Raw genomic sequence first — 24767 nt, 5'->3', positions numbered from 1 at the left:
CACCAGCTGGATGTACTAATTTAAGACATGAAGAGCAACTCTTCAAGTCCTTTGTTTTGACAGCGAGATCTGTTACCTGAAGCAACCTTGAAAGTTTTAAATCAGTCTCACACGTTCTATCTCACTGAACCGTCAGCAGTTAAAGGATTTTCCTCTTTTCTCTAACTGATGTTTCTTCACTATTGATGTTTTTGATTGAAATCTAAGTCATTCAGGAAATGCAGCTTATCTTATTTCCCCTATCTGTATCTGTTGTGTAGCCTTGTGTCTCTTTTTGCATCTGATTGTGGTTCATTAAGGCTCATACATTATTTTCTAACTCATCTTTCAGAGGTTTTGGTGATTGTGTAGTGCTCTTTGGCTACTTAAGGCTGTTCGAGGCTTTGTGTGACCTGGTAGGACCTGGTAGTATATTGTTATCTCCTGTTTAAGGACATGAGTGTAAGGATCCATTCAGACCTGCCACCAACATCTGTCCAGGGCGATCAGATTGCAACTGACTGAATACAGGTGTGAATATATGGGTTGAGGAAACGTCCATTCAGAACACATTCAGAGAATTTAGAAGACTTGGGTCAATATCTGTAAAATTGACTGAGTTAAAGCCACTTCTGTGCTTGTCAAGAATTAATTAATTAGTCGTGACGGGCATCATGAATCTGGTTGAGTCCAAAAGTTAATGAGTTTAAGATGTACATCCACTGATTACTTTCTGAAACTTTTATTGAACTCCATTCAGTAATTCATGCAATATTTTGTTAATTGACAGAAGAGTAGAGTTGAAATGTTAATGCCAAAGTTTAAAACAAGTCTATAGTGCTCAAAATATGTGTTGGAGTACTCTCACCTACCAAACTTTAGCTCAATATCTGTAAAACTGACTGTTTTCTAAGGTTGATTAGCTATGGTGGCCATCTTAAACTGAGTTTATAAGCTCAAGATGTACAACCAATGCTTATGCTTTTGAGACTTTAATAAAAATTTGTCCTGGGATTAAGAGATATTCTGCTAACAGAGAGACAGAGTTGACTCCATTAGTTAAGGAGTTTGGGGTCAATTAAAACTGCTGCACTGTTCCCAAAATTACATGTTGACAGTTTAAAATGAAATTATCTCAGTTAAAACATCCTTGTGAGTCCCATCTTAACACAATCCCTGTTTTCTAGAAGTCTGGGAATAAAGTAGCACATTTTTATGAAAATGACATAAAAATAGTGATCACCAGATTGGTGGTAAAGCAGTTGATTCTGCAGCTATTTTTTAGGCAGCTAATTGGATGGTTGTAAAGCTGATCTCTTCTAAAGCCTCATGCTGCCGCTAATAGATCATATTGCCTCGTCAGCTGTTGAATCCAAAGGTCACTGGTCAGTTGACTTAAAATGGTGGCCTCACTCCTTTCTTTTCGTAACACAGATACTTAAATTAGGTATCTAAATCTTTTTACTTTGATTTTTTTAAACTCATTACAAGAGGATTTTGCCTTCGACGTGGGGATTTGTGCTTTGACATTTTTTGCAACAAAGGGAGAGTGAGAGAGCTTAAGAAAAAAACAGACAAAAATGCAAAGAGACAAAGAATTGAATCAGGCAAGAATCCAGTTTATTTGTGTGATTTTAAATAAGACTGTTCCCTAGTGGTATTAGGTTATCCAACATATCAGTTAGTTGTTTATATATGTACCTTGTACTTGCATAATACATAATGCATAATACATACTAAGTACATACCAAGTACCTAGTATGTATTTTCCAGATAAGATCAAGGTACATATATATATACATATATTACCTAAAAGTATATTCTCTATCATTGCTCAAACTATGTGACACCCCTTTTTTACATGGCACACCTTCATTTATCTAATATCTTAGCTTTTCATAATAATTAATTTTTTTGTTTGTTTGTTTGTTTTGGAGGTTTTGGGGGGAGGGGGAGGGGTGTATACAGTTTTCATTAATGTGTTTACGTTTTTGTTTTATGGTAAAATAAGAAGCGTGAGTTTTGTTTCATATCGGTTTGAAAGTGTTCATGCTGGATCCACTGACTGTCTGCTTTTGCTGTTGTTGTTTTCGGACAACACACACGTCACACACACTGAGGACTTGTTTGCACTCAGTATTCAACTGCTTATAGTGTCAACTCCAACCTTCCGCTGTTTGATGTTTCCAATTCACCGTTGTGCCAAGGGTTACTCCTTGTCTTAGATAAGAAAATCCATTGGGTTTAAATTAGCTGCTTAGCCTTTAAATAAACATGATTTCCTTTCTTTTCTTGAGTCTTAAAAAAATTATTCCTTCCTTATAAAACCTCCTGTCTGAGATAACTGCTTTAGCTGAGTCCTGCTGTATAAATGTCAGTGCAAAGAATTTTGAAAACTTTAACTGGATTGAGAAAAAAAAAATCATTTTTCTATTCTGTTGAAATTAATATTTTGTTTATATTTTGTATGTTAACTTTCATACATCTAGAAAAAGTATGTAAGTAAACACAGAAATGTTTGCAGGCTTGGAAAAATTCACCTAATCTGCTGCCTTCTGGGAAATAGTTAAATGCCATGCTAAGCTTTTCAGAATCCTTTATGTCAAAGACAATCACCGTGAAGAGGTCACTTAACTGCAATACTTACTTACCTTTGTGAATAAACTCAATCTGTACTGATCATGTCAAAGCCTTGTTTTTCACTAAATGACACAGTTTTTCAAGAATGGATTGATTTTGATACTTAAAACACTTCTTTTTAACCTTTAAAACCATTCCTTGTGACTTCATCATCTTCATGTGACGACATCATTGATGTAATCACAACTCCAAGAGAGCAAACCCACACCTGGGCCATAGGGTCATTAAAACATTGCAGGAGCCGGATTGTAATCCTGATCACCACAAAAAATGAGCAATTTGTTCTTTATGATGACCTTAACTTTTCCTGAAAATTTCATCAAAATCTGTTTATTACTTTTTGAGTAATCTTTTGCACAGACAAACAAATGCTACTGAAAACATATACCTCCTTGGGGGAGGTCAACTATTGCGGCCTCCACAGTTTAAACAAGCAACGTTGGATGTTTTTTAAGATAAAAAACATCTGGTCACCTTTTTTTTTTTTTGCACCAGCACATGTGAGTGCAATCAATAAAAATTCACAAGTTGACGTCTCTACAGCAGTGCTCTCACTCAAGTCGCTGAATTTGACTGAGCCACAGCAGCATAATTCTCCATTAATTCCCAGCCACACATACATGGAGCACGGCATGTCCAATGTTTTGATTATTTATTGGTAAGTAGGATCACCCATTGTTACCCAGCATTAAAACCTCACAGTGTTCCCTGTGATGTTTTGAGAACAGTGTGGTTTTCTCAGGCCCTTGGGAGCTTCTGCTTCTATCCAGCCACACTGGCTTTTAATAAGACATTTACATGCCCAGGACACATTCTGTTCCTTCTAATCGGACGACTCAGATGGAGGACCACACCTGCTGCCCCCAACTCCCTCCCATACACCCACCCCTGCCTCTTTACCTTTCTTTTCCTGGCTGTTGGTTCACATCTTCCCCATCCATTTTTGGGGTGTCTGTAACGCTTTCAGAATTTAAATGAGTCATCCCTCTGGCCCACTGATGGGGCTTCAGGAAAATAAATTAGCGACTTAAGCCATTGTGTAGTGGAAGTAACCAACTCTCAATACCCACTAGGTTCTTATTTGTGGACTTCTTTTTTTAATTACTCAAAGAAGATTAGAGAACTTTCGACCAGCTTGATGTCTTGCTGAAATAAAGTATGTTTATAGCACAGAAAAACGTCCCTCTCTTGAAACTATTTAGCTCAATTAGAACCACTTCCCTCAATACTCAAGGACTGGTCACCTCTTAGTGCCAAGAACAATTTTACCACTCCCTAGTTTAATAAATGAGACATTTATTTAAAAAAAAAAAGACATCCGCCTTTAGAAACCATCCCCATCAGCTGCCCATGAAGGGAGTTTACCGTGTGTGTAAGATTAGCTATCAGGCTCAGGCTTCAGGTTTCCAGAGGGGCTGTCAACCTGCCCTTTGACCCCTCACGCCCTACTCTTGCAAAGAGTTAGTGAGCTCACAAATTTGAACTTTACTTTGCTGAAATCTTGAGAAAAACACGCTCGCTCTGAAAGTGATCGACTTCAGTTTGGAGGCTGCCTCTAAACTTTACATAAAGGAGCTAGTTATTTGTCAAGTTTCACTCTTTTTTTTTTTGTGCAACAACTCTTTGTAAGCTATTTGGCTCCTAATTCCAGCGTGATTCTGAGTAGCAGCAGGCAAATAATCTCAGAAAAACATTAACAGGATATAAAGGTATATTTCTACATTGCAAAAAGATAAACAACTAAAATATTTGGGACCACATTTCTGCCTGGGCTTTTTGGTGGATTTTTATTTTTGTAAAAAAAAAAAAGACAACATTGTGAAACAGGAAATACAAAATTACACTGAATGATCTCATCTGAGGGACAACTAACTCCCTCGTCTTAGCTCATACCTAGACTCCCCCCAAAAAGGACACTTCGTTTGCTTACTGGCTAAATTAGCTTACGTTACGACTGATAGTCTCTTGAAATTTTATGCTCAGAGTTTAGAGGTGACACTTTGACAGATTCCGCAACAGACGGAGTTTCAGTGGGCAAAGGGGCGTTCACCGCCTAGTGCCAAACTAACAGCAGTGTTAAGTTTCTCGAGAAAACCGGAACAACAAAAGCATAACTTTGTACTTTCAAAATAAAAGGTACGCGTTTCGCCTCTATCAAAGAAATCTAAAATATGTGCAGATATATGTAAATATAAAACTGTTTTTGCTGAACTTGTGGCTTAACAAGATATTTATATATGTGTGCTAAGCATTTCATGGTAAACTGACGAGGTAAAATTTAAATCAGCTTTTATTTTGAAAATGCCAACACGGAAGTGCCTTTTTCGTTTCGGTTAGCTTGTTGCCACTGTGCTAACCGCTCGCCCTGCCTGACGAGTTTGCAGCTGAGTGGGGCAGAGCGCCGCGGCCGTCTTATATAACTTTAAAAGTACTCGTGGGTTTAATGGCGCAAAGGGCGATCGTTTCGCCGCAAATTTTATGATTCGCCGCGGATTAAACCGGAGATTCAGAGCAGCTGACAGACCGACCACTTTGGAGGGTTTTTTTCCTCTCTCCCTCCCCCCCACCTCCTCTCCTGCCGGCGACGCGCATTAAAAGTTGTCGACGGATCCGCGAAAGGGCGCACACACACACACACACGGTGGAACTGGCGAGCGTCAGCGGCGACGTTGTTGATCTTTAGTTAGAAATATAGCGGAGAATGTTTTCCTGCTAGAAAGAGGGAGGCACGGCAACGAATTCGTCTGATAATTCACCACACAGCAACATTAGTGCAAGAAGCGGGGCTCCTTTGACAGCCTGATCCAGCGGATATAGATTTATTTATAAATATATAGATTTTTATTGCTGTTGTTGTTTTGTTTTTTTTTTCCACCCCCCAACTGCTTGGACTCGCAGAAGATGACCTAACCGGTGGAGTGTATGCTTTTACCACTACAGGTATGGACTAAATCGAGGTGTAACAACTTATTTTCTTGGTGCAGAGAGAGAAAGAGAGGAGAAAAAAATAAAAACAAACAAAAAAAAAAGTGAAAACTGGTAGTTCCGCCGAGTAGGCCGACGAGCGTCCGCGGTGGAGCGCGCTGTCAGCCAGCCACCGAGTGGCACAGACAAACAAACAAACAAACCTCCTTACACAGACTCGGTGAACTTATTTAATTCAGGAGTTTTAAGTGATTAAAGAGGGAACAAACTTCACGACTGTTTTATCTGCTAGTCACGCTGAAGGCGTGTGAACTGCTGCAGTTTCCTTTTCCAGCCAACAGGTTGCACTAATTCTGGAGCGGTGGAAAAGTACAGTCAGGAAACCTCAAACTTTTTTGTTTTTTAACTTTTAAACCAGCCCTCGCTGTTGTTTACGTCTTTATTTTATTTATAAATCGCACTTTAAAATGACATTCATAGGTTACTTCAGCTCCTGATAGGGTAAGCAATGGGTGTGGAAAATGAATAAAACCCGTGGCCAAAAAAAAAAATCCTATTTATTAATATTTTCCGTCAGGGATTGCGTTAATAGGATTCAGACGAGCTGGGAACGCCGAAGCACTCCTGTAGGTTTCTCTATGCTGTAACTCTCTGACCAAATACAGGAAACATAAACACAGAGTTGTAAGATTGATCCAGATCAACCATAACCTGGTTGGTTATTTTAGTTTAGTAGGTATCTAGCGCATGAAATGGCCGAAAACAATGAAAGATCCCCTTTTTTAACGCATAGGCACATCTGGAATATAGTTCTATCACACTTCTATGTTTTACTTTAATAAGTGGAAGAGTTTTGACTGAATTGTTGCTTTGCGTTTTTACCCTGAAATGGAGATGGACCCTCACCGTTGCCTGCAGCGAACACCCGGAGGCCTCTGAGTGGGTTAATCTCTTTCGACAGATGCATGTTGTTGCACACATACTTACTGTATGAGGGATTGCCAGCAGTTTCACTTGCACAGCAAGTTGTGCCTGGGCTTGTCTCACGCTTCTCCACTCTTAAACCGAGAGTAGATTTCGACTCTAAAGAATGAACACGATCATGTTAGTCATTTCTGTTCTGTGGAGGATGTAGGTCCCATTTTGTGCTCCAACTTTGGATGGTCTGTGCCTCAGCCATGTTGTACCAGTTCTGTAAAGAGGGAGGGCTGCATAGCTGATCCGGTTGTTATTTCTTCAAACCTAAAGATAAGTAGATAAGAGAGTAGCAGGGTTACTGCAGTATATTTTACTTTTGAACTCTCCCATGATGCTTTTCGTTGCAGTAAATGATCACTGTGTCAGTGAGCCTTCCGGTTTTGTCTTCTGCCTGACATTTCTCCCACCTTTTTCATTCTTATTTTTGATTCTATACTTTTCTGTAAGTAGCATGCTTTCTTTGACTCATCCCTTGTGTCGTTAATTTCCTTCGCAGAATGAAGAAATGGATCAGGGTGGACCAAAGCACAACGGTAATCAAAACAACAACCTGACATTTGGGGAGATAGCGCCTGAGTTAGGCAAAGATACGTCTGCTTTCCTGCTCCAGTCTACAATGCATCTGCCCGGTCCCGGGAATCTGACCCAGAATACGCTAGCCCCAAATGGACAGAGCGGAACCAAAGACCAGGGGAACTTTGGTGGCATCTTTCATGTCCCATGTGAGGGGTCCGATAAGGAGGGTAAAATGATTAGAATGCAGAAACAAGAACAGGATATATTCAGCATCGGGGACAGTTTGTCATTGTTGAACCAGAACATTTCTGATCTCAACCAAACGTCCACATCTGTCATCACCACCTCAGAAAACTCTGTGCTGGGTAACCTCCCTCTGCCAGACCTTTTCCCCCAGCAGATCAAGCAAGAGGGGATCTTTTCCATGGATAAGGACATGGGAAATTATGGTGGACAAACAAGTGCTGGTCTTAGCAATTTGGATAGCAGCAGCAGTCACCTAATTGATGATGCCGAGATTTGGCAAGACCTCGACCTTTCAAGCTCGCTGCCAGAAATCAGTTCTTTTGAGTTGGATTCAGAGGTGGCACATTTGGATAACATCCTACAAGAAAACAGCCTTGGTGGCAGTTCCCTCAGTGGCTTGCAGAAGGAAACAAAACCCCTCCTGGGTAATGGAGAAAACTGTACCAGTGTAAATGGCATGGAGCAGCAACAGCAGCATCCCCAGCACCTGGTTCAGCACCAGCAACACGCGCCTTCATCCATGCTTTCCGGTGTTGTCATCAAGGAGGAGAAGGATCCCGATTTCATCCACATGCATACTCCTAGCGTGGTCAAGCTGGAGAGGCAGGACAGTGCTGGTTACTGCCAGTCACAGTGTCTCCAGGGAGGCATGAGTTCTCTCCATGGAGGAGGAGTAGGCTCCATGTCATCTCCCATGGGGGTTGGTGCTGGACCTGCGTACAACTATGGAGCCAGTCAACCATCCACAGTGAACCTGCCAGACCAGAAGCCTTTTGCCACGTACACAAACCTGGCTGGGGTTGGGGAGAGCTGGATAGGGGGGAAAAGATACGGAGAGTCATCTGGGATACAGAGCAGCGGCGATGGCCTCCAGTCTGCAGTGGCTTTGGCAAATTTTCCTGTCAGCTTCTCCAGGTGCGTCTTGAGGATTTACTCCCTCTCTGTTTGCTTTTGTATTTGCTCTCATTCTTTGTGTGATTGACTTTGCATTTATGCGCTTTAAAGAGCTTTGCAGTACTTTAAGTGCAGCTAAAAGCTGAGCGCGAGCACTGTGAAAGGCTTCTTAGTATTCACACAGTGATTTAAACTCACTGCTGCATTTAATGCCCCATAATAGTCTCAATTAAGTAAATTTTAGTGTTGGAATACATTTTACAGCTTGTGTATCTATGAGTTCTTTTTGTCGGAGTGGTATAACACCACTGGGCTGGAGGGCATCTGGTGCTTATCAACTATCAATAGGCACACACAGCCGGACACGCATTCTTTCAATTTATTCATATTGTGTCAGATTTCAGCACAGCTTTGGATAAATTCTAGGAGTTATTTTTCTCTATTTATAGGGTCATTGTTAGAGAACAGAGAAAGAGGAACTAGTGCCAGTGGCTGGAGGGAAAATGTTGGATAAGGCGGTGTAGGTTTGAAGTTGTCAAGTAAAAAATTATCAACTGTTTTTTTTATTTAGTGTCACCTAATTCTTATGGTTATATATTTTTTTTCATGAAATGGGCTAGAACAGCCTTTTCTGGATATGGTTGCTTGCATTTTTTGTGGAATAGTTGTGAAATTGCTCTTTGACAGGGGAGCTCATATATCACATTTGTGTCAAAACTCCACCCATCTGGTATTTTTCCAGAATTGTGCTTCTCAAGCAGTGCCTTTTCTAATAATAATAATATTATTTAAAAAAATCACTCTTACATAAACGTGTCATCCAACTGGAGATGATTCACTTGTGAAACATGTTGGGTGCTATTTTAAAAGACGCCACATGGTCATCTTTTATTGCGAAGGAAATGAGTGATGTGAGGAAGTCGTGTACATGCATCTCAGCGAGAAGTGTCTGGTGGGGACCCTTCGCTGTAGCCTGGACGAACCATCTGATAACTCAATGAGCTCTGAAGTGCAATGTTAAGATTCATTTTTTTTATGAGCATTTGTGTTAATGTGGTTTGTAAGAGCAGATAAAAAGTCAGCGTTTGATAAGTGCTGGGTAGAATTGGGGAAAAACAGATACTGAGTCCTTTGATTCCGTCTGGTTTGCAAACATCTGAAAGATAAACAGAAGTTTCAGTTGTCAGCTCGTCTCTGTCAGGCTTTTTATGCTCCGCTCAGCTGTTTTCCTGTTAAACTTATTGCTGTCTTTGTCAGTATATGCAAACCATAGCTTTCCTGCTGAACGTAACCTCTGTGCCAATGACTTACTGATTTTATGTCATTTATTTTTTTTATCCGTGTTGCAGCCACGTGATGTCTGATTTCATGCCATGTTCTTTTTTTCCACATGTCAAAAGACCACAAACAATTTCATGTACGAGCACATGACAAACACACTGACCTAAGAGAAGACTGTTAAACAAACAAACTTAGACTCCGGTTCTGTTTTCCTATTTCTCAACCATTGTGCTCTCAGCTTATCAGGTTTATGTACTATCAACATGAGCAACATTTTAAAGTCATATGGGTATAATTAGGCTTTTTTGGGGGGATAAAACTTTAATCTGCTTTGTATTACAGTGAAGAATTAATTTACAACATGGATCAATTTAAGGTTGCTTTATTCCAATGCAACTAAAACATCTAGGTATTAAATCACTTGTTTTGCGTAATAGCATTTATAGATTTTTCTTTTTATCTTTCTTTTGTAATTGAGTACTTCTTTTTGTAGGCATGCTGTTACACTACAGTTCACCTGTAAATATACTGAGAACAAATGTTTTAAATTGTGTATCTCATGTCAGACAAGTGCAGGGGTAAATATCATAAAATATTACAAGTAGCATTTGTAGTATTTTGATTCACTGATGCTGCTTTTAACCACATTATAAATTCTTGATATATAAAATGTTGACTATATCTTAAAGTAGTCTTGGAACAGAAAAGTACTCAAGTCCTTACTTACATCCTGTAACTTAACAACAGCAGACTTGATTAAACTAACAGTTGTTATGCCTAGAAATCTTCTTATATTTGTGGTGCTAAGGTTTTAACTCCTTCCAGTGTTATTGACAGAAAGTTTTAAGCTGGTCTAAACTCTTTGTTGTTGTGTTTCCTGCATCATTGGGCGCTGTTTACTGTGTGTGTGTGTGCGTGCGTGTGTACTGGTTTGCCACGTGTACAGGCTTACACCAGTGCAAGGCTGCCTCTTTATCATTATACAGCACAGCTAATCGCTTCTTTTTTCTCCTAACCTATTCCCTCCAGATGAGCCCCTCCCAGGTGTGAGTTTGAGTTTTTTTTTTTTTTTTGATCTGCTAGACTGGTGTTTACAGGTGTATCAGACGGTGTGATGCTTCAATGAGCTCCTCTTCAAGTCACCTTCACCAAGTGTCAACAGGCTGCTTTTTATTTAGATATTTTAAATAGGAATTGTGCAAAATGTAAAAAAATAAATAAGTTCAAAATAAGTCCAGCAAGCAGTGATTTTTAGATATTTGTGGTGGTGTGAGCCACATCCTGGTGGTTGGCAGGCGACCTCCACTGCTCATCCAGTAGAGGTCGACGGATATTTTGTGTGACTGATGTTGATCTTTAGAAATTAGGACAGCCAATGGTCGATATACACTGCCACTTTATTTATGCAGCACAAAACACAACAATAATGGTTTAACTTAAATGTATAGTTACAAATCCTTAGAAGAATTACTAATCCACTTGTTAATAATATATAGAAGAGGATACTCGTCTAAAACAAATACAATTGTGGACTGCAGTGAGCTGGTTGTAGTAGCTGCTGCTGCATCTTTGTTTTCCTATTTGACAAGTGACCAGGTATGTGGAGGTATAGCTAATCAACAATTTTTAAATTTTATTTTATGGCTAATATCCGCCAATTAAAATTGGTCAGCCAATTAACCAGATTGTCTCGAACATGCACTATATTTCTGTGAAAACTAATAAGATTGTTTTAATAAAAAAATCCTCTCTATGATGGTTTTGCTTCTTGTAGTTTAAAACCGAACAAAACCATCAAGCTGAAGGAAGTAAATCAAGCTATCAGCTGATTAAGGATGGCTCCAATAAACAGGTGTTGCTAACTTCTCTTTTAGAGTTGCAAACATTAACACATTGAGTGTGAGACTCACACACTTGACTTTTCAGTCAATGTGTTGTCACACATCAATTTTTTTTCATTTTGTTAAAAAACATTTACAGCTGTGCCATACAGATTAATCATTCCAAAGTAAAAAAAAACAATCAAGAAATGGATCATTACATTGGCTAAACAGAATTACAGAATAGAAAATGTCATAAATGAACCTTTTTTGTTAATATTCTGAAGAGGGTATTGGACAATGTTTAATTCCACATTTAACCCAGCGAAAAGGAAAAAATTCATGGAATATTATTGTAAAGTTACCTTTTAAAAAAAGAGGCCACTTAAGGTTCTAGTACAATGCTGCCCACAGTGGTTTTTTTTTGAAGTGCAAGTGGATATATTGTATGTTGCTCTACATTTAAATTTAATACAGAAACCTTTTATAAAGATGTCTTTTTGTTTGTTTTGTTTGTTTTCCCCGCAAAGAAATATACATGAGCCATAGGACACACCATTGTACAATATACAGTCAGAGCTTGTCTTAGTTATATATCTGGCCTGGTTCGTCATTGTTGCATAATTTTACATGTAGCTGCTTGTAATAACTACAGGCGGCTAAGATGTCATCTTGTTGTTGGCAGTTGTGAATGTGTTGGAACGTTTTTCCTGTTGTTGTGGGTCCAAAGTATCCATCTTTCCGGTTGAAAATAACATTTATTGCATACAGTAGTTTGGTCAAGAACCAGTTGAACTCAGCTAAGCTAAGTGTCAAACACTGACAAGCGTTTTTGCTGGTGTGTAGCACACCATGATACATGAAGCAGTATAATAAACTTAAGTGCATTCTACAGACTTGTCCTTTGTTGTGACAGTTTTTCAACTCTTCAACCATTTAGTATTTGATTCTTTGTGATGAAATAATATTCTTTATAGTAAAACAGCTTTTGCTATATTTTTACATGCCAGTCACATTTAAAAATTGTGTCAAGCTGTTACAATAGATGTATTCTGTAACAGGAACTGCAAGTGTAGATGAATCAAAGTGATGCAAAATCTAGGTCGGCTTCATGCTTGTTTACTCAATTTCCTGGATGTGTAATCGCTAAGATTATGCCAACCTTAATCCTTAATGTTTGTCCTCCAGTCACTTGATATGTTCACTGATATGCCTCACTGCAAGCGGGATTACAATTTATTTTAGTTTTTTCCTTTTTCTGTAAGTTTTCATTTGCTGCAACCCTTTGAATTCCACAGTTGGGGCTTTGGGATTTGTGGTGATGATCTATGATGCCTTATGTTACTGAACCACAATGGTATTATTATCACACACCGCTGATAGGAAAAAGAAACTAATCAAACATCCTTTAAGTGCTAACCGATTGCACAGTATTGTGTGAGATGGCGCAAAATGTTATTTTTAAGATTTGACCACTATATTTGCTAACAATTCCTCTTGTTTTGAAGTAAAGTGTCTCTTATTGGTCATCATTAAAGAACTGAAACAGGAAATAAGTTTTTTTATTAGTGTGCATGCTGAATGAGACATTATAGATGCAGCCAGAAGTTGAAGTAGATGCTTGTAAAATTATGCCCTTTTTTGCTCTGTCTTCTAGCTTATCTTCTCTGACTGCCTTGGGTTTCCACCCTGCCTTTGGGGCCTTGTGTACAGAGTCTTTGAAACAGGCTTTGGTTGGGGTCAAGGGTCAGAAAGCCAAAAGGAGGTTGAGGCCTCTAAGCAGCTAGGCTGTTTCTGTTTTTAAGGCTGATGTGGTGCCTGCTGGCTTGTTTACGCCAGTGTTAGGTCTTGTGCACATATCAAGGCTGGTCTAAGAGGCCACATGATGGATTTAGGCTCTTTTGCTAGATAAAGCCAGCCTTTTTGTTCATTGCAGAAAATAGCCAGATATGCATAACAGTGAACTCAGTCTATGCGTTATTTTGCATACACTGATTACTAATTTTAGAAGTATTTTGGGTATATATGAAGCTGAGGTTTGTTGATATTGAACTGTTGTTTTGATACTGTGATATATATTTATTGTATCTGCCTAGGTGTCATAATGTTCTATAATGGTGGTGGGTGTTTCCACAACTACATTGATGTGAAAAGATTTGGCGTGTTAACCAGTGATCGGATATGTCTGGGTGTGAGGATAAATATAGCCCCGACCAACCTTGCTCTCTGTACTTCATAAACAAATGATTGAGCTTGTTATGTTTGGCAACAACTCAATCAGGAAACAGGAAGTGTTGAGTCTAAAGACTGCAGTGGGTCAGTCTCATGCCCCTATGCCCTTTTTGCCACACTGGATTGAATAAAGTAATAAGAACTGTGGGGGTGGGGCAGCACATGGTGGTTGTGTGTTGTGTTTATGGTTAGTGGGTTGTGTTGACTTAAACAGTGAAGATAATTAGTGAAGCTACAGAAGATTATATTTCTGTTTAGAAAATGAAAGGCATGGCATTAACAAAGTGCCTCTTTTAAAATGTTGCAAAATCTTATCAAATTTGATAAAAGAACCTTCTGCCAACATCTTTACAGAACTCAAAACCCTAGCAAAAAAGATACAAGTATCAAAAATGTTCATGAGTTAAAAAAAGAAAACCCACATCACATGGTTTTCTACAGGAAATTAGTTTGTCGAAGTGTTGGTGGAGACTACAAAGGGGGAAATGGGTACTTAAACCCTTGCTGATATTGTAAGTTTGCCCACTTATGAAGAAATGAACATTCCTAAATTTTATGGTAGATTATATTTAATCAAGACAGACAGAATATTAGCTAAAAAGCTCAAAAAATGATTTGCAAATCACTGAGGGAAATAAGTAATTGATTCCCTACAGCCCAGATAGAATTCTGCCTCTCACCGATTGGTTATGTGACTTTTGGCACACAAGTGACTATTAATGATTTTTATTAATTAATTAATTTTAGACACTTTGGATTCCAACTTATATAAAGCACACCTGTTCATAGAGTCAATATTTTTTTATTATATCCTCCACCACCATGGGCAAAACCAAAGAACTGTCAAGGGACATGAGGGACAAGATGGTAGATCTGCACGAGGCTGGAATGGGCTAGAAGACTCGGTAAGAAACTTAGTGAGAAGGTGGCAGGTTTTTGGAACTGGAAGAAATTAAAAATTACCATCAATCGTCCTCAATCTGGTGCTCTATGCAAGATTTTGCCTTATAAGGTGAGTATGATCATGAAAAAGGTTAGGGATCACACAGTACGTGAATAACTGATTATCACAATATCTATTTTCACAACATTATGTTGTAAAGAGCTGCGTTGATGCAATAATTTGTAGACTACACATTTGCCACACATTGATGCACTTCCTGATAATAATATATCTGGCCAGTCAGATAAACTGTCACTGCCTGAGACGTACACTTATGTCTTTGTTGGTGTAAATGGGTCCTTTCTGTTCTTGTCTTCAGTGACTTCAGAAACAAACATGAGAACATTCAGGAATCTCACCCCCATGATGTTGCTGTCAGAGACAAATAGACGTTAGTACCAACATTACAACAGATCTTAATAGTTACTGTGGATCAAGTCCCATAAATTCTCAAGCATGAATAAACTTGTTTTGTGATCATGAGTCAAGTTTGGGGAATTTCCTATAAACAGCTTTCAAGTAGTGCACATTCTGCCTTCACTCAAAAGCATATCTTCTTGAATTTTTGCATGCTCTTTCTCTGCTGTTTTTTGTGCAATACTGTCTGAATGTGGGTCAGCATAGCTCCTGCGATCATCTTTAATGCGTTCTTCTCGGCTCAGCAGGAAGGTTGCTAATCTGTTGGACGAATACAAATGTTTTCTCCACACGCCTCATTACCCTCTCACCGTTTCTCACAGTGAACCGAAGGAAAAGCAGTCAGGGTGTGCCAGGGCTTGACAGCCAAAGTTCAGGGATCACTGTTAGTTCATCTGTTTGCTTTCCACCGCAGCAGTGGGACAATTTTCAAAGGAGTTTATTTAAACACAAAAGTCAACTTGTGAGTTTTAGTTTTGTTTAGACTAGACTGATGAAGTGTGGGAATGTAATTTTCATTATGCTTAAATTTATCTTATAGCTTAGTAAAAAGGTTTTTAAACAGCTGTCTATACAGTGGTCTCAATCTGAAGTAATAGAGGAAAAATCTGAACTGGATCTGGATCTGGATTATGTTCTATCCAGTGCTCCTTTGCTGTTAATAAACAGGAGCTTTTGTGCCACATGATAGCTGAGGCAACTGGGGTTACCAGGGAGACTTTTACCTTGGGGGGGTATCACAGGTTCAGCCTCTTCTAGCAGTAACATCTCACCTGTTGAAGTCCGAGCAACTGGATTAATCTTTTCAGGCTCAAAACAATTTTATTTTTCATTAATATTAATGATGTATGTCTAGGTTTGGTATTGCACATAAATTTGCATATAACACTAAACCAATAAGCCCTTAAGTATGGGATAATTTAGAAAATTGCATTGTGAAAAACATTTTTGTGTTGGTTAACATGGGTTTAAGCTGGAAGTATTTACGTTTTATTTTTTTAATTTTTTTTTAAAGTTTGCAGGTTTTTAGGTTGGTCTTAAAACATCTTGTGATCACATGCAGTCACAAGGCTTCCCACATGTGAAAAACATGGGAAATTCACATGGATTTTCTGTAAGGGATTACTTCTGTAGATGACTTGCATAACTACTAAATAAGTCTTATATAGAAGAAATGTCCTTTTTAGCTCCTAAATCTTAAATACTTTTTTCAAAAGCTAATACAATTTTAATAGAAAGTGAAGAATCATGAAACCTCCAAGTTTTCAGAGGCTATTTCTTTTTTGAACAATGTTAGGGATTTATGTGTGTTTTTTTTTTAAATGAGTCACAAGTCTGAATTAGTAGAACATTGCTTTGCATTATGAGCCTGCCATTTTTGTTGTTAAGTCACTTGTATAAAATAAACAAGAAGCTTTTAATCGGGTGGTATAAAATGACATTTGTCCTTGACAACTCAGAAAATGTTAATTGGTTAATGACACGTAAGTGGAATGTAAGCTGCCTGTATGGCTGTTAAATAAGTCACTTAAGTGCTGTATTTATTATTTATTTACCTATTTGTTTATTTTAGGTGAGAAAGTGCTTAATTGCACAATGTCTGCAGAAAAAGTATCACTTAGAGCCCTGTATATACATTGTCTATATTATTGGTTGCCAGCAGTCACTGAGGACCTTGTGCCACAGGCTGGTGAATGATTTACCTGAGCGAGGTTACTGTACATGTGGAGGCAAACATTCACCCACTGAAGCCTTTATTTAGACTCACACTTTATGTGAAAATGTGTTAATAGAGTAGTTTACAAAGCAGTTAAAGGAGTTTTGGTACAAGTTTAACTCTAATTGTCCCCATTCTCAGATTTCTGCTGACTGTTGCTTCCTACTTGAGCCAAACCTCTGAAACCAAAAAACAAAACTGGACCAGGTTCTACTTTTTGTCTTACAGGACCAGATAGAAAACCTAACTTTAGATTTCTTTAATGTTTGTCGCAGAATCTTGTGACAGTGACAGTGACAAACACTTATGGACAGTAAATGGTGTACAATATGCAGGATTGTCCTACAACTCCGGTTTCAGCTACAACTCTGGTTTCAGTTTTACAGATTTTCTAGAGGAAAAAAAAACTGTTTTCTTTGTCAGAATGGGTGGAGACCATGTCCAACAAGTATCAGTGTCAGGACTGGACAAAGCAGAAAAACCATAACTTTATCTCAAACAATCTGGGCGAATACCTGGGTCACTTCCTTTTGTCGCTGACTCCTGTCTATGTGTGGAGATCACACATGTTGTAGTTATTCTTACTGTAGTCTATTTTTCTTTTCTGGTGTCATTTTGCTGTTCTCCTCCTGACTACCAAAAGTTGGAACGGAATGACCTGACAAATATAACAGTAAATGACAGTAGAGCTCAGATTCTGGGTGAGTTTAATAAAATGATGTGGCACTCATAATAATGGCAGTTTTCAGTATTTCCACTGAACAGCTTGACAGAGTTCCTTCTGTTCCTTCTAGCTACTAAGATGCATTTATTTGGCAGGTAGTACTGACCGACAACCATACCATCATTCTGTCATCCTTTAAAATAGACTCTCCTATGTGTCTATAGTCTATTTTCAGCACTGCAAGCACTAATGCCGAGGCCAGGTCAGGTCACTTGTTTTCAAAGATGCTTTGGCTTAATAAAAATTTTATTTGTGTGGTGGTTAGTCCTAAAGCAATAATAAAAGAAGAGCTCTGTGGTTTAAGGAAAGCATGCCAGTAATGTTTTTTTTTTTGTATTACTATTTTCTAGAAAGAGATTTCAGTAAATAATATTAAAGGTACATGTTACAGAATTTGAAGGTTTGTGCTAAAATTCACGAGTATTTGAGTAAATTAGAATTCTGTAGGTACTTTATTTATAAATCAGTTTTTGAATAACTGGATGAGGAATGCTTTGCCTTACTTAAGATCAACAAAATCTAGACACAGAAGAGTCTCTTCAAGAGAAATTCTTCATTTTTTTGTCTAAAAAAAGTTCCAAATCATGTTATCAATGTATTAAGCTATAATGCATTTTATACAAAATATCAGATATAGACTTTTTATCAGGATTTTTTTGTTTGTGTTCAGTTTTTAAATTGTTTCATTCCCATTTCTTTTGTGATTTTTGTGTTTGCAGGATTGACGGTTCCATTGTCAACAGCCAATTGTTGACGAGCATCTTGCTGGGGAGCCAATTTTTTTTGTTGTGCCTGTCCTGACAGTGCATGGACTGCTACATCATTTAGAAAATGGTGCGTTTGATAAGGCAGCAGAAGAAAATGGGTTTAAATAAAAGCTTCATAGCATGTGAGCGCTCCATTAATAACACTGCATTGAGTCAATGGTTTACAGTGCTGCAGCACAACAGAAGTTGTGTAAACATCTCGGGTAGTTTAGGTGAGAGCCATGATGGAAAGGGTGAAAAGTGATTGTTTCATCACTGTTGCTAAATATGGAGACAAATGAAGAATTTAGTTACGCTTTATGGTAAAATAAATAGTACAACAGAGCTTTTGTTTAACCAACAAACTAATGCCAGAGTGTAGCTGTTGTGACACAAGTGTAATGATGTGATAATTTTCCATACGCTTTGTCTCGGTCTTATGAGTGCTGATTGGCCACAGTTAGATGTGATAAAATGCAGAAAAACTTAGCTTACTGGTAGATTAATAAAAAACAAAAGTTGCTGTTTTTTTAAATAAGCAAAAAATACATTTTGTGTTGATTTTTTTTTTGTCAATTATTATTACATTTACTGCTGATCTTGTTGTGTTGTCATGGTGTGCGTTGCCTAATTTAACTGGACAGTGCTTTAAACAATAGACTTTTGGGGTTTTGAGTAAAATATCTTGTTTTGGAAGGCTGGCTTTACTTTTAGTGTAGAAATAACTCTTCTTTTAATCAAGATTTGTTCTAATTGCCAATTATTTGCATTCTAACCAGCGTTATTTAGATGATCGATCCAACAATATATGGTTTTTAGTCACCATGTTGGCATGTTTACGTTTGTCTTTTCAAACGTTTGTCTTGTCTGTTAGAAATGTTAAGTTTTAAGTTATATTTCTGTTGAGGTCTGTTTTTTGTCAATAATCCTGTGGGGAAAGAGCTTTCAGATGATGACTGCTGTGTACAGAGATGCAGATAGATGGATATAAAAATATAGATTTTACTTCTAGTTTAAGTTGTAAGTTACAAATTAAGATCACTAAAGGCTTGGATCTTTAAAACCAACACCCAGTCAGAGTTCTTCCTTTTCTTTCTTTGAGTCTTCAGCCCTCTTCCTGTTTAAAGGCCTTCTCTGTGTGTTTAATTGTCTTTCTACGTCACTGGCTTCATTGTGTTCATTCTCTTCATTCTCTCCAAGTGTCTGCTTGGCCCACATGACACTCTGCAGTATAAATCTTCTGTGGCTTACAGCTACCATTAGAGGGGGGAAAAATATGACCAATATCCTTGCCCTTGGCTGGTTCATCATCTTCAATAAACCTCTCTAAATGTCAAAATAGCCTTGAAAAGAAAGAATTTTCAGTGCACCAGACACCATTTTATCCACGGCTCATACCTGATTTTAAACATGCAGAGCAGGTTCTGTTTTTGCCAGCAATAAATCAACTCTTTGACATTAACGCCAACAGTAAGGTATGGGTTATCAACACCCCCTTTCCTCCTAGTTTTCATGTGCTAATTTAATGTGATAAAGAGAAGACAACTGACCTGTGTAAGATGAAGTACTATAATTAAGTAAAATGCATTAAAAATGAGATTCTGGAGTTGCATATCGACTGAACTGGGGAACAAATGCAGTACGTTTCTTTGTATATTAACCTGCATTTTCTGGTAATTAATATGATATGTGCTGTGACAACTACAAAGAACAAGCTTCTGTGTGAATGGTCTGCATTAAAGTAAAGGTCCTCCTAGCTGCTTTGAAGTGGTGCTAGGCCCCTGCAACAGGAAAAGCCATGCATCACTGAGGGCATCACTCATCTCTGTAGATCAGTCATCAGCTCTAAATTCAGACAAGCGGCCTCAGTTTCAGTCTCTGTGATTCAAGCTATTCCATCGCACCGCAGCAGTAGACCAGCTCTCAAATCTGCTGCTCGGTTTCTGTGTTTGAGAGAGATATCCTGCTTGGACTGCAGCCCAGCTCTGCTCGGGGCGCCCAACAAGCAGACTGGTACCAGTTACACAGGCGGCCTGTAGCTGCTGACGCTTGAAGGGCTTTCTTTATGACGAGATGAAGTTTGTCATCTAGTCTGACAGTTATTTTCCTAATTAGACTCATTATGTGCAAAAAAAAAAAAAAAGTTTTTGTGATCAGTTGTATTTGTTCATCCCTGCCGTTAAGCAGTAACTTGACAAACAAGAACAAGGTTTTGTGAATAAGACTGAGCTGTAGTCAGTCTGTCCCCGTCACCAAGACAGGAAATCTGTTTGAACTTTTTATCGCTGTGTTTGTGTGTGTTTGTCTGTCTGTTACAAAAATATCTCATGAACCGCTGGATGAATTTTAATGAATCTTGCAGAAAGCAATCACTGAATGTGTATTTACTATTAGTTTACTGTCAGAGTCAACTCAATTTAAGATTGCTGCCACAGAAAACTCACCTTAAAAAAAAAACAACAACAAATAAACAAAAAATAGCTATAACTAAGTCACATAGTGCTACATTTTGATGTGGTAGAATAGGAGTCTTCCTCAACATGTACTTAGAACATGACCTGCAGATTTTACGTTATTTTTCCAGGTTTGACCAAAACAGCTACAACTCTATTTCTTAACATAAAATGATCTTAGTCTAAAACTCTGGCATGAAAAGTGGCAGGCGATATGCATTCCTTCAAGGAATCCTCAGCCTTTAATTGAATAAGTTTAATTACTTGTGTGTACAATTAAGTATTCTATTTTTAAATGCAGGCTTTCCTGTAAATACAGATTGACTTAACAATCACCACTCTTGTTAACTTGTTTCATATATTTCTATTTATAGACATATGCCTACCATAAATACATAATTTGATGACATACTTAGAAATGCATAACAAAGACTACAGGTACCAAAATAATTACCTGTTTCACATTCAAGCATGTGTTTTTTTAAATTTTCTTTTTACAACGATTTGAGCAACAGTATATTATTATTGGTGTGCTGCCTGAGGCCTTTCTTTGGCAGATGAAACGATGTCGGGGCATGTTTCTCACTTACAAAATGAATACTGAAGCAACGATTCGAGGTGGTGGTATGACTTATACTTTATCATTATAAACAAAGATCTTATCTGGACACATCATTTTATAACTCTTGATGGAAACAAACTACTTTCATATCTTCTGAATAGAAGTTTGTCTAAGCCGTTTGACCATGTTGGGAAATTGCATCAATTTTAAACATTCTGCCAAAAGAGGAGAAAAGTTCTGTCATCAGTTCGGTTATTTATTTCAGACGGGCTGATTCAGTCCACGATTGCCCTCAAGGCTGCAAATAGAACCGCCACCTTTGGCAATAACCTTGTTTGTTTAGTTACTTTAAAAACAAGAATAGGCTCTTTAAGACATGTAACAAGACTGGCTGGTTTTAAATCAATCATCTCAGGGCTGAAAGCCACATGTCACCGAATTCATTTCTGCATTATTCATTTTGTCATTTGTTTGGCAGCATAAGAGAGGCGCTTCAAAGTCTTTAATAAATATCTTTTTTTTATTTGTTTGCTTTATTTTTTTGACTTGTATCCCGTGCACGCAATTCTACCTTCTTCCTCCTTTTGATTGTCAGTCTGCTGGCTGTGGTGAGGAAGAGGAGGTGGAGGAGGAGGAGGAGGGACAGCTCTACTGTTAATGGGCCCCAGTCCAGCTGAGGCAATTTATAATTTTTTTTGCAGCCTTGTCTGCCTTTCCTAAATCTTCCCTAATCGCTCCAGCATACTCGTATTAACTTCCTTTCTACTTTCTACCGTAATCACTTGAGTTTGTGAACTTTCTCTCAGTCACCATAGGCATTTTTATCAAACCTTTTGTTCCTTTAGATCAGAAAAGCTTCTGTGCTGCGCTTTCATGCTATTTTGCAGCCTGCTTTTACTTTGCTATTGTTCTGAGGCTGCAGAGCAGGGTTGCTCTGCCTGGAATTCCTGAAAGCTTCCTGTTTGCCACAAATATCTCACCTATTTCTTCTCATGGCAATAATAGCAGCTGAGACAAAAGACATGAGCAATGTTCCAAGAAGGAAGCAGTGACAGAAGACAAATCACTATTCAATAGCAAGATCTGAGGGAATATGAGTTCATGGCTTAAACTCTTTCCCCTTTTTTTTTTTCTTCTTTGCTTTAAAGGTTGGTTCCTTACTGAATAAAATGACTCGAAAATAAGCACCCATGCCTGCTCAGGCATCATCAGAGCTGCTTAAAGTGAGCATCCTGAGACCTCTTTCAGTTTTTTTTAACTTATTGAATTATCAGCGCTGAAAATAAAGTCATATTTAATGTTGCTAATAAAAAAAATCTCTATTAATTCCTCAGTTAAACAATGCTTTAACATTAGTCAGTGTTTAGGCAGTCCTTACAAATTTCTCCTACTAATTCACCTAACCTTAAGATCTTTTTCAGCTAGATCAGAAAAGAGAAGCACTTGTCATATTTTATTTTTTGGCCCATAGCTCACCCAGCAGTTTGGAGTTTGTTTTGTTGATGTTTAGAACATCCAGCAACTAAAAAGCTGAAGTGGTTGAACATATGGATTTATTTCCAACATGGCTTCCAAACAGCTCCAACATTACTGATCAGACAGGAACTTAAAGTTTTTTTATTTGTGTACATTTCTATTTAGATAAGGTATAAAATATGCAGCGTGTGAATTTTTGGGTCTTTAGTCATTGGGTTCATTTTCAGCATTAGAGAAATATAAATTTGACTTAGTATTTTTTTTATATAGGTTTAGTTTAGGTGTTTCAAATGTTAGAATAAAGTCAAGGTAGCTGTGCATAATTAAAAAAATAAAATTAATAATAATAATAATAATGGCTATGATGACAACAGTATCTGCCTTTTAAATTACTGTGCAATCTTTAACTTACTGCATAATTACAACAGTCGTTTATCTAAATGTAACATAACCACAACAGGAATAATGTAAAGTATAAAACTACAAGAAGACATTCTAAACCCTGAAACTTGACCATTAGTTCTTTACTCTGTCAAGAAAATAACTTTTCGTTTTTAAATTTCAAAAGTTTTCCTATTTTTAGTCTTGCATGATGAATGTTCTTCCTGCAGCTGCTGTGTGCTCAGCTCTGCTTTTACACATTAAGTGAGCTTAACTCCTGCTGCGATGGTGTGAGGGTTTGTTTTAATGTCTGCCGTTCCCCCACCGCCACCACATTTTGCTCCTCACTACATGGTACATCAGCCTTTCAGCCGTTAATTATGGCTGACATTCTCCCTGTTTTTATCAGTCTGCTCTCCGCTGTGCTCTTCCCCGTCTCTTCTCAGTATTTGTCGCATCTCACCACTGATTCATCCCTCTTTCCTGTCCATCCACCTCCCTCCTGCACCAAAATGGTAGATGGTGTTTGTCAGAGTACATTAGCCTCAACATTCCTGCTCTTTTCTTCATCCAGCAGCACATTATTGTGGAGTAATGTGTGTTTATTGAATTGCTTGAGAATTAGGAACAGGTTTTTATTAAAACAGCTTTTTTAGATTGACTGATATTCTTTTTTTATGTATTGAGGACTAAAGTTAGATTTATAAAGTATGTATGCATTGCACTTAAGTAGTCATCTGCTCCACAATACAAGTGTATCTCTCTGTGTTTGCAACTAGCTAATAAGTAACACATCAGCATCTGTGTGAGAAAAAGGATCTCTGTACTCCTACTCATGATGGGTGTTTTTTTTTCTCATCCAAAGACTGCATAAAATTAGATAAAAGCTTGAAATAGAGTATAACATCTCACCTGGGTGATGATTTATTTCTTATTTTTTTAAAATGATATCTTTCTTGCAGCGTCTGCAGCTCTGCACTGGTGTTAAACAGCCACAGCTGTGTGCATGTCTGTGTTTGTCTGTCTGTTAGCAAAGTATCTCATGAGCTGCTCAACGGATTTTAATGAAACTCTCAGAAAGTAATCATTTGTTTCAAACCTATATCTGATTACTTTTTGAAGTCGACCCAATTTTAGATGTGTACCACGTCTAATTATCTTTACCCAGCACAATAATGGATATTACCCTGGATGGGTATAAATAGGTATAAAATATGTTGTAGTAATAAATGAGTCATTACCAACTCGTTCTTTGAGAGCTGCTTGATCTCGTAAGGTTTTTGTTTAACACTTTGTCATTAACTATTGGAGTCAACTGTGTTTGTTAGCAAAATATGTCATGAACTGCTAGATGGATTTTAGTAAAACTTTCAGAAAGTAACCATTGGGTATACATCTACAATTCTAACTTTTAACTTCTGAAGTCAGCCTAATTTAAGATGGCTTCCGCAGCCAACTCACCTTAAAAAACACAAATATGGCTATAATTCAGTCAGTTTTCTAGATATTGAGCTAAATGATGTGGAAGTAGCCGAGTCATCAAATCACTGGAGACTGATATTGCGAGTAAAAACAGTTTTAACTCATTTGTCAATAAGCAATTATTTATTTATTAAATTTTTAAGTTTGAAGTCTGGTTATGGGCAGGGGTGGAAATTAGCACCCGCCACCCGCCAAATGCGGGTAAATATTTGAAGTGGCGGGTGAATTTGATCAACACACACGCCACTGTGGCGTGTTGGCAATTTGAACAGAAAAGGTGTTATTTGTCCTCCTGACATATAGGGGGCAGTAATGTGCTCGAGTTGCTGCTAAATGCAAGAAGGAGAAAAGTTTA

At 37.9% G+C, this 24767-nt stretch overlaps 1 protein-coding gene across 1 annotated transcript in view; it reads left to right on the top strand.

Moving 5' to 3' along the window:
* Positions 1–4981: 4981 nt before the first annotated feature.
* The window catches only part of LOC108238983 (glucocorticoid receptor), a 54527-nt gene continuing 34741 nt past the window's right edge, over positions 4982–24767 (top strand). The window contains exons 1-2 of the mRNA XM_017421391.3: positions 4982–5559; positions 7019–8199. Coding sequence (XP_017276880.1) covers positions 5542–5559; positions 7019–8199 — 1199 coding nt within the window. The 5' untranslated portion in view covers positions 4982–5541. The remainder of the gene's footprint in view (positions 5560–7018; positions 8200–24767) is intronic.

The sequence above is a fragment of the Kryptolebias marmoratus genome, linkage group LG13 (assembly GCF_001649575.2).
Source record: "Kryptolebias marmoratus isolate JLee-2015 linkage group LG13, ASM164957v2, whole genome shotgun sequence".
In the NCBI taxonomy this organism is placed as follows: domain Eukaryota; kingdom Metazoa; phylum Chordata; class Actinopteri; order Cyprinodontiformes; family Rivulidae; genus Kryptolebias; species Kryptolebias marmoratus.
This window is presented reverse-complemented; position numbering and strand designations above follow the sequence as displayed.